This window comes from Pelophylax lessonae (genome assembly GCF_965119305.1).
Source record: "Pelophylax lessonae genome assembly, chromosome: 11".
Taxonomy (NCBI): Eukaryota; Metazoa; Chordata; class Amphibia; order Anura; family Ranidae; genus Pelophylax; species Pelophylax lessonae.
The window spans coordinates 72,359,160-72,375,628 of record NC_138778.1 but is presented as its reverse complement, the minus strand read 5'-3'; the positions used below and the strand labels follow the sequence as shown (position 1 = coordinate 72,375,628).

Below are 16,469 nucleotides of genomic sequence, written 5' to 3'. Positions count from 1 at the left end.
ATTAAAGTTAACCATGACTTGTTGAATCAGATTGACAAAATGCATCGTTAACTTGTGGGACAACTCATGGTGTCAGAGCCTTTTCGGAGGACAGAGCTGGATTTAGCCCAAATACATCCCCTGGAGAGGGGATCACTTGGCCAATTAAATTGCTTAGTAGCTAAGTGGTTAGCACTTGCACCTGGCACGCTCTGGTTTCCTCCCACAAAAGACATGCTGGTAGGTTAATTTGCTCCTTTCCAAATTGGCCCTAGTACTGTAAGTGTACTGTATGTGTAAATGTGAGTTAGGGACCTTAGACTGTAAGCTGCTTGGGGGCAGGGACTGATGTGAATGCACAATATATATGTGTAAAGTGCTTTGTAAATTGATGGCAGTATTTAAGTACCTGTAATAAAAAAGGACCTATTTTAGAGCATTTCTTTTGGCCTGGGATACATGCAGGTGTGAAACACTACTGTGAGTTTTGTCCAGAGTATCAAGTCCATCTACATACCCTATTACCATAGCCTGCTGGTTCCATTACCTGTGATTGAGGTACCTGTTGAAAGAATCGCAATGGATCTGATAAGGTCTGTGGTTAAATCCACCACAGGACACCAGTACATCCTAGTGGTTATGAACTATGCTGCCTGTTGCTTTAAGTAACCCATCCAGACATCACATGTTTTACAGGCACAGTGCTCTCCTAAAAGAAATCCAAACAGATCAAGGTACTTCCTTTATTTCAAAGTTTATGTAAGTGCAAATTTGTGAACATTAAGCAGTTGCATACTTTGAGAGTTTTGCCAACCCATTTTTCGAATCAAACTTGCAAACGTATGCTTATAAAGATGGCATATAAAGATAGGGTAGACTGGGATTTCCTATGCCTTTTCTGTTTGCAATTAGAGAGGTTCCACAGTATTCCACAGAGTTTTCTCCATTGAACTGTTGTATCGGTGGCACAACAGAGGGTTTCTGGAAATTGCAAAGGAAACATTGGGGACCCGAAAGGAGTTTTGTGGAGCATATCTTGGCTATACAAGACATAATTGCTTCAGTAATGTTCAAGAAAAATAATACCCTCATGTACCCTCAAGAAGGGGAGTCATGGAGAGGTGAGACTATTTCATGTGCCCTAAACAACAACAAAAAAATTGCATTAAAACACCTATTTATTATGTTAACGTGTTCCATCCATAAAAATAAATATTTACAACTACAATTTCCAACATGTACAATGAGACACAAAAGAGATGTCTCTTAGAATTGACAGATTGTGCATGTACTGAGGCTTCTTCAGGATTCACTTGTTAATGTTAAATCACAAGTGCAGCCAAAGAGAATATATATTGACATAATACACTGTATTGGATATTGCTCACTGTGTCCACTGAAAAGTTATTGCGGTCAAACCCATCTATTATTCCCATCTAATATTGATGCATAGTATAATGTACACCTCCAATCACCAAACCAGCCAGATGGAAAGACTGACAGCATCCGAAATGTAATAGAGGATGAATATCAATCACTAACGAGCACATTGGCCAATACATCCATCCAAGACTTTTCTTTTTGGATACCATCAAACTGGTACAGGGAAATCTGCACAATGGTGCCCGTTGAGCACCCAGTGGCCTATTTGAGCAGAAAGCTGACCCTGGTAGAGAGAAATTATATTGTTGTAGAGTGAGATTGGTCATAAAATAGGGCTTAGAGGCTGTATGGCTGAGACACCACTTCCAGCTAATAGCAGACCATGCTACCTTAACATAATTGGCCCAGGCCAAGAAGCACAGTTTGAAGATTTTCAGCTTGTTACTGGCCTGCCAGGATTTTTCTTTTAAAGGGGAAAACCAGGTAGGTTGTAATCAGAAAAATGCAGATGTCCTCTCTAGAGCAAACTGTTTTATAGCTAAAGTTTGTACAGCCCCTGTCAGTCCAGGGCAGAAGTGGGGATGGAGTTTACCAGCTACCTATGTTGTAGTGTTTGATATCAAACTGGTGGCAGCGTTAGGTCACCCTAGCAGTACAAAGGGAATTACGCTCCACGTTTTCCACCACCTGGGGCATAATTTGTCTTTCAAAAAACAGTGAAAGTATCTGTGCTTGGAAAAATATTTGACAAGAAAATAGGGCAGCCAGCACAATGGGCAAGATTATACAACCCAAATCACATATACACAAAAGAGCAGCGCCAATACATGATAAACCAATGATGAAGGTTCATATAATAAACATGATAAAACAATAATGAAAGTTCATATGAAATTCCATATGAAGAGTGACCGAGAAGAATCCCCCACACACCAGTGAGCGTTAATTAAAGCAATGAAGATGGAGTCCTATCACCAAACACCACGTGGATATGGATAAACTGCTTACCAGATGTTGTTGACTCTCAAATTATTGAGAAGTCAACACCAGTATGAATATACAGAAATAGGAGATGTTCCAGCGATATCCTCAAGGTCCATAGAGGTGTATAGATAAATGACCATGACCCTCTCAAATCCGTTTCTGAAGACATCATTGGATGACAAAACACGTAAGACGGGTCGGAACGTTGGACATAAGCACACTAACAGCCGCGGTTTCCTTCTATTTGTGTACACATGCCTGTTTTTATATGATCTTTGTAAGTGCTCTACTTTTGAAATAAAATTGACAGTTTGTATAGATTTACTATTGTAGCCTATTCTTTCTGAGGTACTTTGGATGTTGGTGGACTTTAGAGGATCATGGTCATTGATCTATACATCCCTATGGACCTTGAGGATATCGCTGAAACATCTCATATTTCTGTATAATCATGCTGGTGTTGACTTCTCTATAATTTGAGAGTCAACAACATCTGATAAACAGTTTATCCATACCCACGTGGTGTTTGGTGATAGGACTCCATCTTCATTGCTTTCATTACCACTCACTGGTGTGTGGAGGATTCTTCTCAGTCACTCTTCATATAAAGTTTTAAATGAACTTTCATTATTGTTTTATCATGTTTATTATATGAACTTTCATTATTGGTTTGACATGTATTGGCGCTGCCCTTTTGTGTGTACATAATTTCTTTCCCTGGGATGAACAGGGCCATGTGTGTCAGACAAAGGCTGCATGCAGGTGAGAGAACCTCTTTTGTTTGAGTTTTCTGCAACACTGATGGATAAACTGGCAGAAATCCCTTTGCTAAAGTGTGTTTTTAGCATCTGGATTTAGCTCTGTGGAGCTCTGAAGTTCAAGCTCCGCCTGAAGCGGAGTGCCCCCTTTAAAATGCTGTATTTATATTTTTAAGCTGAGAGGTGGTTCCCACACTTATATAGGGTGCAAACCTAAGTGTACTCAAAAGAACAAAATACAACAGCAGAAGAAGATGGTTAGGTACTCACAGTAGCCTCAAGGAGAAAAATATTCATTTATTAAATGACCTAAGTTTTCTGGGCAGTTTTTCTACACAGATTAATTTTACAGCTGGTTCATATCAGCATCTTCAACTGTCTGGTTGTAGAGGAATAGGAGGAAATGTAATGTTAGTAAAGACTGGGCGTGATTAGGGTGCTGGCTCTGGCTGGATGGATGCGGATTTCATATACATTGATGAGCGAACGCAAATGCTATGGATCAGAAAGCAGAAATACTTTCTCTGCTGTATGTGATCTTCTTTCTAACCAAAAGAGGAAAGTCCAAAGGTTAAAAGGAAAAAAAAAATCAAATAGCATCAGGACCCTCTTTGTATGGCTCATCATGGATTACCTGATATGTCAGATATTCAGATAATTGTAAAAACCGTTAGAACTAAGCTGCCAGTAATAGGGAGATTGTGTTCTGTTTATATATATGAGTGAACCTGTAAGGCTGGGAATTTGATGCGGGTTTCCCCATATCCAATTTGCATGACAGAAGAGTGTGACTGGCTCTCAATAGAGCCTGTTCACACAGCTCCGGAACGGCCGCGGTCCAGATTTAAAATGGGTCCTGTGTGTCTTTGGTTCAGATTCAGGTGCGAATTCAGGCAAAAATCCAGACCTGATTTGGTGAACAGTGGCGCACCAGACCCCATGCTGTAAACCACAGCCTCAGCATATGTGAACCCAGCCTTACAAAGATAAAAGGTGCAAGCACCTCTTAGTGCCTGCATCTTTTTTCACTCTGCTTTTACTTCTTAGTGCTAGTACAGGTTAATTTTAATGGAAATGCAAGTAGACTAAGGGACTTCACTGCTTTTTAGCCATAACCTAAAATAAGTATGCATGGTCCAGAGAGATGGATCAAAGTTAGATCTGCATACCTCTTCCAGGTCAGTAGCTCAAAGTATTGAGGTTAGAGAACCAGCTGGACAACCAGGCAGCTAGCATGTTAAAGAGCAGAAAGCAGCCTCCATGTATTCATTCTATGACAGGCTCTTATGCAGTTAGGTTTGTGTGGTAAGCTGGCAAGTTGAAATGCTATTTTATCTTTTTGGAACTTCATTGGTGCATCAGAATATGCAGCTAGATTAATATAATTGCTTATTATAAAAATCTGGTGTTACACTCCTCAGAATTTTAATAATCCTGAATATATAAATTCTATATAAATAGTTGTGGATCTATAGAAGACTCAGGTAAGTGTTTAGTATACAGCAAGTACTTTTTAACCTTTATGCAGGGAATGTTCATTCACTTGGTTATTCGCCGCCCATATGGAGATCCAAAAGCTAGTAAACATATTGCAGCAGACCCTATTTTTCTAGTGATCTAAATAAATACAAGCTGTATGGCCAGCTAAGGACAACAAATAAAAAAACAACAAAAGTAAAAAAAAAGAAAAGCCATGCTATATGAAATTTGTGATATTGAAAAAAGATGCAGTTGTGTATCAGATAATCAGACTTCCACTGACACTTATCCTTTTTACTTGCAGAGTGGGGGCGTGTCAATCCCTCCCATGAAGATGGTGGGCTCGCGACTGAAGACTGTTCAGCAGAGCAGTGGAGACAAAAGCAGCAAGCATTCCAAACAAAGGATGGAGTACATGAGGATCCAGGGCCACCAGCAGGTAGTTTATCTGTAGAGAAGATGTGAGCACAAGGTTAGCACACACTGACTCCCCTCTCATGTCTCATTTAAAACCTGCATCAGTCTGTGTGTTTAAAACCTTGTCATAATGACTGTTTTGAGATAAGTGCAATGCCAAAGGTGCCATCCATTGTTAAGGGAAATGTCGGGGTAACTCTTGCTTACTCAGATATTAACATTCTCCTGAAAACTTTAGTCTATGCTTCATGCCGTTAGCAAGTTGCAATATATGGATGTATCCACTTCTGCCATTGCACAAGTGTTTGTATGTCGTTCACAGCTTGTGTCTAGGTAATAAGAGAGAGAGCCTAAAAAACAGGAATATCCCGATGATGTTTTTTAGAGATTAACAGCATGCTCTTACCCTTTAGAAGACTTAAATACCAAAAATGTTAAAAATCCCTATTCATTTTGCAATGTGACAAAAATTTAAATTGAAGAGCCTAATCACTGCTAGATCCGGATTTTACATTGTTCCAATAGTGGTCAGGGGGACAATCGGGGCCGGATTTAGCCTATCTGATGTGGCAGTGCAGTATAAAAATGTCAAAATATCGGGGGAAGGGGTGGGTGCAGAGGACTTTGTACAGTGGGTTGTCAGAACAAAGGACAGTGTGCAGGGAAGTGTACAAGGGGTCAGCAGAGAAGAGGACAAGGGTCAACAGAGCATCAGCAGGGTGGTGAAAAGGAGTTATCGGGTCAGCAGGGCAGAAGACACTGGTCAGCAGAGAAGAGGACAGGGTCACTGCTGGCAGAGCACTCAGCAGGTCTCCTCTCATCTCACACTGCACACAGCCTGGGTACCCAGAGCTCTTCCACCCAACACAGCACAAAGCTGAGATCGGATTCCCTTACAGACACAATATGGACCTACACAGTGTATAGCTGGGTACTGCAGATGCTATGCCGATCAGGGAATTTCACAAATCCTCCCCAGCCCATTCTGTTTTTAACCCAAATCCCCCTCTTAGCCCAAATCCCCCTAGCCCCTCCTACCAAAAATTCACACCCCCAACCCCCCCCCCTAGCAGATAACCTCCCCCAATCCACCCACTTAAGACATATTCCCTTCCCCCCAATCCACCCTTGTATTGTAGCACATACCCCCCCCCTCCAGTCTCCCCTCTCCTACCACATATCCTAGGCAAATATTCCCCCATTCCTCCTCCTAGCGCATGTCCTTCCCCCAATTCCCCCTCCTAGCAAATATCCCCCCCCCTTTCATCCCAAGCACAAATTATTGTTTATTGTACCCCCCCCCAATTGTGTTCCCCCACCTCTAAGTTCCACACACAGCCCCCCCTACACACACACACACATAGGATCCCTAGATCAGGACTGTACACAGTTTAAATTACCCGCACCCTACCTCCTCCAAGGACTTCTCATCTCCTGGCATCAGGAAATTTATGTAAGAGGCGGACGGTACTGACAGCCTACTCTCTCCTCTCTATCACTCCCGGGACTTTACCAAACACAGTTTACTGCACCAAGCTGCCCACCTGTGTCCCAGCCCTGAGTGTGGAAATGTTGTAAGGAACTCAGCCGACAAGGCACAGCGTCAATGGCGGGACCGGCCTGGGGGGGGGGGCACAACGGAAATCTGGGGGGGGGTGCAGCCCATCCCAGCACCCCCTTTAGATCCAGCCATGAGGACAATTGAAAGAGATGCCAATGCATTTCAGGGGCCCAAAACACCCCCTTCATCAGGGCTTGAGATTGAAAACAATATAAATGGACTAGAAGTGAAGTAGACCTTTTAATGGTATTTATTTTAGTGTGATTACAAGCATACCTCTTGTTGGCAAGACAAATGTCAAATTAGGATGGCTGTAGCTTTATTACTAAAAAGCTCCTTCTCTGTCAATCATTGGGAGACACAGCCTTTGCTTGAAGATGAAAAAGTGAAATCAAAAAAATGTGCTGCGCTAAAATATAGTGAATGTAAAATCACCAAATTAAATATTCAAACTTATTTTTAAAGTGAAAAAACGATTAATAATAATCAATATCAGCAGCTTATCATAATACATTTGTGTACTGATAATTATTTCAATTGATTAGCGCAGAAATTCCACCATTTTATTTGTTTGAAGATTGTCTCACAAACCATGATTTACTAAAACTGAGAAGTGCAAAATCTGGTGCAGCTCTGTATAAAAAAAAAAACAATCAACTTTCAGGTTTTTTTTTTTTTTTGGCAAAGCTTAATTGAACAAGCTGAAGTTAGAAACTAAATGGCTCCTGTTTAAGTAATTCACAAAAATAGTGTCACCTGTACAATGCTTAAACAACTAAGGTGATGGCTCTATCTGGTGACCTAACCCTGATTGCTAGAGAAAATCAGATTTTGTCTAGCATCCAAAGAGTAAAGATTAATTTCACCCAGCTTCTAGGTTTTTGCTGCCTAATTTGATCTTCTATCAAGCAGCTGTCTAGAAAACCAGCTGAATGCCTAATACGTTCCCTTAAATAGCTCATGTGTCTTCTTGATGGCTGGATTAGGATCAGTCTCTCTTTCAGAGTCCTCCTACTCCAGGCAGTAGACATCTGGGTCCTGAGGCTTTCTGCAAGGGTTGCTGGCTCCAGACTCTTGGCAAGTTAGGCCACTGCTCAGTGGTTAGATGCCCCACACCCCCTCCTCCCCCAGCTACAATTATGGTTTTCCTAGATTTTATTAATTTCTTTTGAAGTGATCCTGGATTTTCTGCCTGTGCCCATAGTGTTGCCGTCCTTAGGAGAGCAAGCTACAGTATGGCCTTCCAGGAAACTTACAAAAAATGGGCTAGTCCATCAGTCATTGATTCACCTGTTCCCAATTGAACAAGGCAACCGTTATTCCAGTGGAGGAAACACCCTCTTTCGAGGATCCAAATGACGAAGATGAAAACAGTTGCAAGATCATTATATGCTATTGCTGGATCTTTAATGAGAATTGTTCTGCCCCCTGCATAAGTGTCTTAGAATGATAAGGAGTGGGCTAGGCTGTTATGCTGAGCAGGTTCCATCAAGTATGTTCAAAACAGATCACATGGTATCTTGGCATCACAGCACTGGACTTTAGTTTACTAGTGTCACATATACGTGATTTTATAGATTCCTTTGGCTGAAATACTGGTTAGTGGACAATTCCTCTATAAAGGCTTGATGATTTGGTCCAGCATAGTGAAAATTCACCAAAGAACTTCACCAGTGGCAAGAGCAATGGTACAGAAGTCCTGTAATACCAAGGAGACCAGGCGTAAGTCAGGACCTCCCTATACTGCACACAGGTGCTCCTTTTTCCCCCCAAAGGCAATCAGATAAGGGATTTAAGGGTTATAAGACCCCTGGCTCTGTTGGTTGTAAGCACCCATGGCAAGGCAAGAACTCCAAGTCTGTTTACAAAGCCTCATTATCATGAAGGTCTGTCTACCTCTGACTTCTGTCTTTTGCCATCTACAGTGTCACATTTTGGATATCCGGGTTTGCAAAGTCGTTCAGTTCTTTGCAGTCAGTCTTTTTTTTTTACTATCCAGTAGCTGTTGGATATATGACTGCCAATTGGTGCGCTCCTGTCTTAAGCCAGTGATACTACCAGTTCCACCTCCAGAAAAATGCTGAGGATTTTATTCAAATCTCTTTCCTGTCCCCATGTAAGAGGACTTCTGAGCCATCTTGAACTCAAAGGCTCTGAATAGCAGTCAGTAAGTTTAATATCCTTTGGTGTCAGTAGATATTTACAAACTTAGCAAAAAATCTCCTGGATTATCCATCTACTCAAGGTCACTGAACAATAAAAAAGAGTTAACTTCCCATCAAGGTATTGAAGTTGCGATGTATCAGATCATCTTTGCTTCTCTGGATGGATCTTCTGTGGGTAGTGTGGGAGATTGGCTCGGTGGCGGGTATGGATGACCCCTTGGGGGGGGGTGCGTTTACACAGGGAGATAGCCGAGAAGTGGTTGCAAACAACAGTTTGGTTTATTCTTGCAATTCTCTTCACACAAGTGCAAGCTTCAAAAACAGCATAATTCAAAATAAACATAAATAAAATAAATCCTTGCCACTGTGGGCGGCTACCTTCTCACATACAGGAACCTACCTACGGAGTCTGTCTCCAACCTACTGTTGGGCAAACTTTGCTGATCCTACAGCAGACACTCAATAGTCCATGTTTTTTCTTCACACAACAAATGTCCATTGAACATGTCCCTTTTCCTCTTCCCATTGAACATGTCCCTTTGCTTGTCTCTTCACATAGCAAACAGTTCATTTATTTCTTCCACATAGAAATAGTTCATTTTCTCACCTTGAGAAGTCTTCACGCTTTTTACCCTCCTCAGCGAACATCGCTCCAGGAGGTCTTCACACTTTTTACCCTCCTCAGCGCACATCGCTCCAGGAGGTCTTCCCCTCCTATGCTCACACAGCTTCAGGGGGCACCCATCTGATTGTCCTCCGCTACCCACACGGCGTCAGGAGGCAGCAATCCTTCTCCCAGGCTCTCACAGCGTCGGGAGGCACACATCTGACTGTCCTCCTCTCCCCAGCCCACACAGCGTCAGGAGGCAGCAATCAATAGGACTTCCTTTGGACAAATTATAGAGGCCCTAACTTCCTCATTCCGAACAGCTGAAGGCCTTTCAACTTCCTTAGACAGTTCTGGCTTCCTTTTGCAGCTGACACCCTATAGTAATTGGTGAATTTTCTAAACCAGGTGGAAATGTATCTCCTGTCTGTGACTACATCCACAGATTTACCTGACTTCCTGTCACAGTAGGTACAGTCAAACAATGCGACGGCAATGGCATACTGTACGTCAACCCCCAGAGAGGAACAAAATGTCTCGGAGTGGCATTGGAGGTGGGGGAATATCTTGCCTTGGGCAGAAGAGGAAGTGTCAGCCCTTTTTGTGGTGAACATTCCAAGTGTTAATAATTAGCAGGCTGAGATGAACTCAGACAAAGCCTGGGTATAGCTCCTTACACCAGGTGTTTAGACCAATTTTGTTCCTCTATAATCAAGATTGACACAGCAGACTATATTCCAGGCCTATGCTTGCTGTAACGCACTGTGAGCAGGCAGGCTTTTTATTGCATGTTTCTTCAATGTTTCTTCTGCAATAAACTACACCCACCTGCCTAATCACAGCGATCCCCAGAATTTAGGCTGAGCTATGCATGCACAGCTAAGCTTACAGCGGCTGGCTGTACTGGAAAACATTCCTCAGAGATTTTGGTCCATATTGATAAGGAAGGATGGATCCATGCTTTCATGTTGTTTATGCCAACTTCTGATCCTACCATCTGAATGTCGCAGCTGAAATCAAATCTCCTCAGACCAGACAACGTTTTTCCAATCTTCTATTGTCCAATTTTAGTGGGCAGGTGCAAGTTATAGCTCAGTTTTCTCTTCTTACTGACAGGAGTGTCACCCAGTGTGGTCTTCTGCTTCTGTAGCTCATCTGCTTTAAGTTTTGATGTGTTGTGTGTTCAGATATGGTATTCTGCATTGGTTGTAACGAGTGGCTATTTGAGTTACTGTTGCCTTTCTATCATCTTGAACCAGTCTGCCCATTCTCCTCTGGCATCAACATGGGATTTTTGTCCACACAACTGCCGCTTATTGGATATTTTCTCTTTTTCGGACCATTCCCTGTAAACCCTAGAGATGATTGTGTATAAAAATCCCAGTAGATCAGCAGTTATTTAATTCCTAAGACCAGCCTGCCTGGCACCAACAACCATGGCAGGTTCAAAGTCAATTAAATCCCCTCTCTTCCCCATTCTGATGCTTGGTTAAAACTTCAGCAAGTCATCTTCACCACGTCTAGATGCCTAAATGCATTGAGTTTCTGCCACGTGGTTGGCTGATTAGCAATTTGTGTTACCAAGCAATTGAACAGGTGTACCTAATAAAGTGGCCAGAGAGGGTATATTAATACCTCACCTATAGAGGCAAATTACAAAGTGCTACTTCGATGGTATATGGTCCCAACAAGGTTCGCCTCCTACATCCCGGGAGCCTCTAAACACTGCTTTAGAGGCTGTTCCCAATATAGTTTGTTCTTTCATATTTGGTGGGAATACCCAAAAGTCTGTAGATTCTGTTTTAGGGTCTACAACTTTCTCTACTCATTAATGGGCACAAACCTTAAAAAGAATCCACAACAGGCCTCACTGGGCCTTCCAATTTTAGAAGCTCCCCGATGCATGAGGAAATCTACTACATTTATCTTTTTGGCGGCCCGCATTACGATAGTGAAGTCGTTAAACCTGATTAAGGCCAAGCATTCCTGGAAAATTATCAATGAGAGACTCTCCGCCATCCTCACAAATAAAATTCAAAAGATTTGGGAGCCTTGGATTAACTACCTGGTAGGGCATTTGTAGAATCCAAAGACACTCCTGTAGTCCAAGTTTGGAGTATTATCATTGTACCAAACACCTTATGTACACTTTACTTTTCCCTTTTTCTTTTCTTTTATCTTCTGCCTCACTACACCCCCAATCTGGTTATCTGGAGCCTGGGAATTCTTCTATTTAAGGGAGGGGGGGAGGTAGATGTAAAGGCCTAGTCTCAGGATCTTCTCCTGTTTTGTATGTTATCATTGGTTGATCCAGATGGATAATCATTCTCTCTATTAAACATTTTGTATTTGTTTGATTTGCATTACCTGAAATTTACCAATAAAAACTATTGGAAACGAAAAAAAAAAAATAGGTGTATGTACAACTCCCAGGGTCTCCCTGGTCTCCACCCTCTTCCCACCTCCTAGGACTACACTGGTCCCTGCCTCTACTCACCTCCTAGCTCCACCCCCAAAAGCCAGTTTTAAATGAAAATGGCATCCTAGCAACCAACAATCAGGAGGAAGGGGATGTTGGCTTGCACATGAGACTGAAGGGGGGGGAACTCCATAGAAAACTGTGGAGAACACAGGCAGGCAGGCAGCTCTGCAGACCAAGCCATATCCACGAGTACATTTACAGCCAGGACCAATGTTGGAGGTGCCAATATGAACTACTGCCATGGTACGGCTGAGAAAAACTGCTCTCAGCGCATAATAGCAAAAAAATTGATTTTTTTTACCCACTGTGAAATTATTTTCTGAGTTTTTTGAGAGATGCAACTCCCATAATTTTCTTTGTTAGGCCAAGGACATTTAGTATTTGTTTTTACTACTTTCTACTCAGTGGGTCTCTAGCAGTTGTAGTGGTTAGGCCACCAGTAGGGGAGTTGCCCCTGTAATTGCTTTTTATGTCCCTAGCATCTACATTTTTAAAATTGCACCACTGGCTCTAAATTGATGAACATCTGCCTTGATAAAATCAGAGAAAGCTATTTTACAGTGATTATTTTTTGAGGGTTTTTTTTTACTTTTTTTTTTTTCAAAAATTGACATTTGGCATTTTTCACTCAGCACTTTTTTTGATAGTGGATTTTTACTTTTCATAAGCAGGTGCTTCTTTTTTATTGTATAATCTGTTAAGTGTTGCTAGGTGTTTTTAAGAACACAATATCTCTCAAGTAATTTTATGTTTTCCTGCATTTGCTCAGCTGAAATGTATGTTATAAATTCTAACATGCTACAAAATGACTGCTTTGTATAATCTACCACGCAAAACAGTTGCTTTTAGTGTTATGTCTATAAAAAATGGCTTGTTTGTTACTCATCTACACACACCTCATTACCCCCATTCTGTTATGCGTTAGTCTTTAATGAGGTATTTCAGGTATTTTAAAATGTTCATATTTTTTCTTATACCTCAGCTATTCTTACTCCCAGATATATTCCTTCTCTTTGTTTTTCTGCTTCTCCTGTGCCTTCCCTAATTTTTGTTTTTACTTCTGTTCTCCCGTTCCTTTTAGGTAAAAGTTTATATATTTGTCTGTTCATCAATCTGTTTTCTGATAGCCATACTCTCCATCAATTATTCACTATTGTACTTATCTGTATATGCTGGTAGGATTCTATTAGTTTATTGTGTTTTTCCCACTACAATGACAGTTTTTCTCCATTGAATCTTCTCATTTTCTCTATCTACCTAGTACTCTCTACGGTCTGTTTCTGCCCACCTCCTTGCTGCCTGTTAGTCGCAGGCAGATACATAAGTTCAAAGTCTGATCCAAATCCCATTTTGACTCTTTCACCAGAGTGGCATCTTAGTAACCTCAATTTTCTTTTCATAATCTCGCCTTTATCAATACCCAAGAACCTTAACAGTTTGCCCAACATATAGTGCAGAGGGATCTAATCACCCTTCATCTGCTTTCATGTGTTTTGGTTGTTCTTTACTTTCTTTGTTTTAGCTTCTCATATTGTCCACTACTTACAGGCATCAAATGTAATGCCTCTACCATTACATTTATGCCATATTAACTCTACTTATCTCTAATTTGTTTTTCCCTCCTCACTCTCCCTTTCCTTCCAATTTATTTTCTATTCCATCTGTCTCCCCCAATTTTATTCCTGTTCTCATTTTTCCTTCCAGCTATTATGGGCCTTCTTCCCCTCTGTCATCGCATTCCCTTTTGTTATGCTGTTTTTTCAGAAATCCGTCTCCGCATCCAATTTATGTTCTCCCCATATAATTTCACACTACCTCTTAAGTTTCCTCCGCTTTCTCATTGCTTTTTTTTGTGCCTTTGTCAGAGATCTGTTGTATTTCTTTATGTATGGTTTCACTTTTTCCCCACCACTGAAATTGTATCCATTGTTTTTGCTGCCATTTCTTCTCTTACCCATAAGAGCCTACCAAACAACTCCTTGCATTATTGCACGGAAACAGCAATGTCACCTATATATATATATATATGTATGAAAAATAAATTCACTATTTTAATTTCATCAGTCTGCTTCTCACTCCTCTTTCCAGGCAGCTAGATCAACTAAAGAGGCTGGTAGTGCAAATGAGACTAACATGGCATCGGATAAAACTGTACCTTCACGAACCTCTATTCCCGTACTAACTTCGTTTGGTACAAGAAACTCCTCTATTTCCTTCTAAATTATCTACTTTGCAACTTTGTACTCAACTTTGCTCTTCTCATCTGAATTCTTTATGCTCTTTTGAAGTATGGACAGTGAACTAGCCAACTTCTTCTGGTTGAATGTCCCCTCACCTCTTTTCCCTCTGCATTTTGTCAGCTTGAAGACAAATGACATGGCGCAAAGGGCCGAAAACACAGAAAGGAGCATGAGAGATGGGGACAACAGTCGGCGTATTCCATGGTGCCTCCCACCTCCCCAGGCTTGACTGTTACCACACCTGCAGCTTTCCAAATGATGTATATAGGAACCTCCAGATCTTAGGACATTACAGGACTCTGTCTCGGGGTCCCGGGCATTGTATGTTGCTTTGTTAAATGTTTTTTTGTTTTTTTTTTATTTCTGAGCTTTATTTATGTGTTGTTTCTGTAGACATCTAGAGATGTCAGAATGATATTTTTGTGTGTTGCATTGCCAGCAATAAGAAAAGACCCCTCCCTACCCTTAGGAGAGCAGATTGTATTTATGGGTGTTTTACAATACACCCTCAACTTCATGGTTGCCCAAATATATAATCTGAATAGGTGGTGAAGGTCCTGCTCTGTGCCTGAATACATTTTACAAAGCACAGACAAAAAAGTGGTGGCTACTGTGTCACCATGAATATGGTATGAAATGATCACTCAAGGCAGAGTGTGAGATGCCAAGATCGGTGACACCAACACTGTTATCTTTGTCTAGCAATATCTATCCTTTGGCCAGCTTTGGGCAGCTGTGGACTTAAAGGCACAATTTAAAGTTTTGGTGTTCCAGTAAGATGTTGTTAGGCTGCTGGAATTATAAGCATCAAGAGCTGCCCTGTGGGATTGTGTCAAAAATTCCATGAGGGTTTTTAGGACTGTATATATAGGACATTCCCATGTAACATAGTATAATATAAGCACAGAAACTAAAAACACTATTGTCTGTGAAATGTGTGTGTGTTGGTGACTTGTGTGTCTACAAAACTGTGTTCAATCAAGAGGGGAGAGACCTGGCGAGCACATTACGTTATTTTCTTGACTTCTGTCTCTTCACACGCCAAACAGCCGTCTTTTTTTCTTTTGTAATTGGACATGTTTTGTACAGGCAGATCGTAAAATATTCTATTATATCTCTCACCACAATGACAAAGTTGCAAACTCTTTCCATTCCGTGAAAGTGTTTTACATTTTTTACTAATTTATTAACAATATATAAATATAGATGTATATATACAAAAGATATACTGAATATATCTCTTTATGTCCAACTTAAAATTTTTTGTTTTATGATGTGAGAAGGCTTATATGAACAAGGTATTTCCACATTGGAGTTAAAAGCATATAATAAATACTAAATAATACTGTAACCTACAGGGGCAGTCCAATAACTTAGAACAGGGTATATATAGTTCCATTCGTACTGTGAGAAAGGAGGGTATCTAGTCTGTGGCACCCTGTAGGTGTGATGAGTGAAAAACAAAACTTTGCCACACTAAGGTATCACTTTATCACACACTCAAAATTATTATGAATGCTATATAATAAAAAAGAAAGAAGGTGCGTCATATATATATTTATTTTAAAGTTGTTGCATATACCCAGTGAAGTGTTTAGGCTCAGATCATACACAGAGATTAAGAAAATCCTCCTACATTAGTTGTACCTGTTTATCTGCTGATGCTCTGCCATTCAAAGTCCAGAATGTATACTTTCAGAAAGCAGGGGTGGGAAGCTGAAGTTACACTCTTCGGATCTCACAGAGCGCTGATTGGAGGGAAGAGACACACCTCCTTCACAGCACACAGGAACATAGCTGAGGCTGTCAATCACAGTCTGTGTGCTGGAGCACTTTCCCCTGTCACCTTTTTATCTCTTGGTGTCAGGAAAACCTGACAGAAGTGACTCATGCAGATAGCAGTAGAACGAGGCAGCAGAGAGAAATTACACTTAGCACTATGGATTGAGACAAGTACACACTATAGAGGAAAATCCTTTTCTCATATTTAATGTCAGAGGTTTACATCCACTTTAAGTCCCTCTTCATTATATGAATATGTTCATTTCAAATGCTACTGTAAGAAAATATTTATTACCCATTTTGTTGTTAGATATGGTTTGATCAGTTTTTGCTGTAGGTTGAGGATATTGGTATTTTACACTGGTCAGGTCAATTGTGAGTGTTACTTATAAGTTGGTAGATATGCTTAAAACTAGATATTTGCCGAATGACCAATCTATATACTTTCCTCTAAAATGCATAGGGGATTTGTATTAAGGAAAAAGACATTTCACTTATGGTTATTAATGCCTTCTCTTTTTTTAGAGAATGGTACATTTAATTGGTACTGGAAACTGGGGTAACTACCTGGCCCTGTTAAATTATTCCTATTTAAGGTTTCATGTAGCTATGCCTTTGTGGCCATGCCATTA

At 40.9% G+C, this 16,469-nt stretch overlaps 1 protein-coding gene across 6 annotated transcripts in view; it reads left to right on the top strand.

The window, feature by feature from the left end:
• SRCIN1 (SRC kinase signaling inhibitor 1) overlaps positions 1–15,400 on the top strand; it is a gene marked incomplete at its 3' end in the record, with an annotated part of 894,005 nt that extends 878,605 nt beyond the window's left edge. For 3 of the 6 annotated variants that reach the window (XM_082272511.1, XM_082272515.1, XM_082272507.1), the window contains 2 exons: positions 4,888–5,022; positions 13,904–15,400. In XM_082272511.1, coding sequence (XP_082128637.1) covers positions 4,888–5,022; positions 13,904–14,035 — 267 coding nt within the window. Of the gene's footprint in view, positions 1–4,887; positions 5,056–13,903 lie in introns of all 6 variants that reach the window. The other 3 variants (XM_082272513.1, XM_082272514.1, XM_082272512.1) reach the window with 3 other exon arrangements.
• Positions 15,401–16,469: the final 1,069 nt, after the last annotated feature.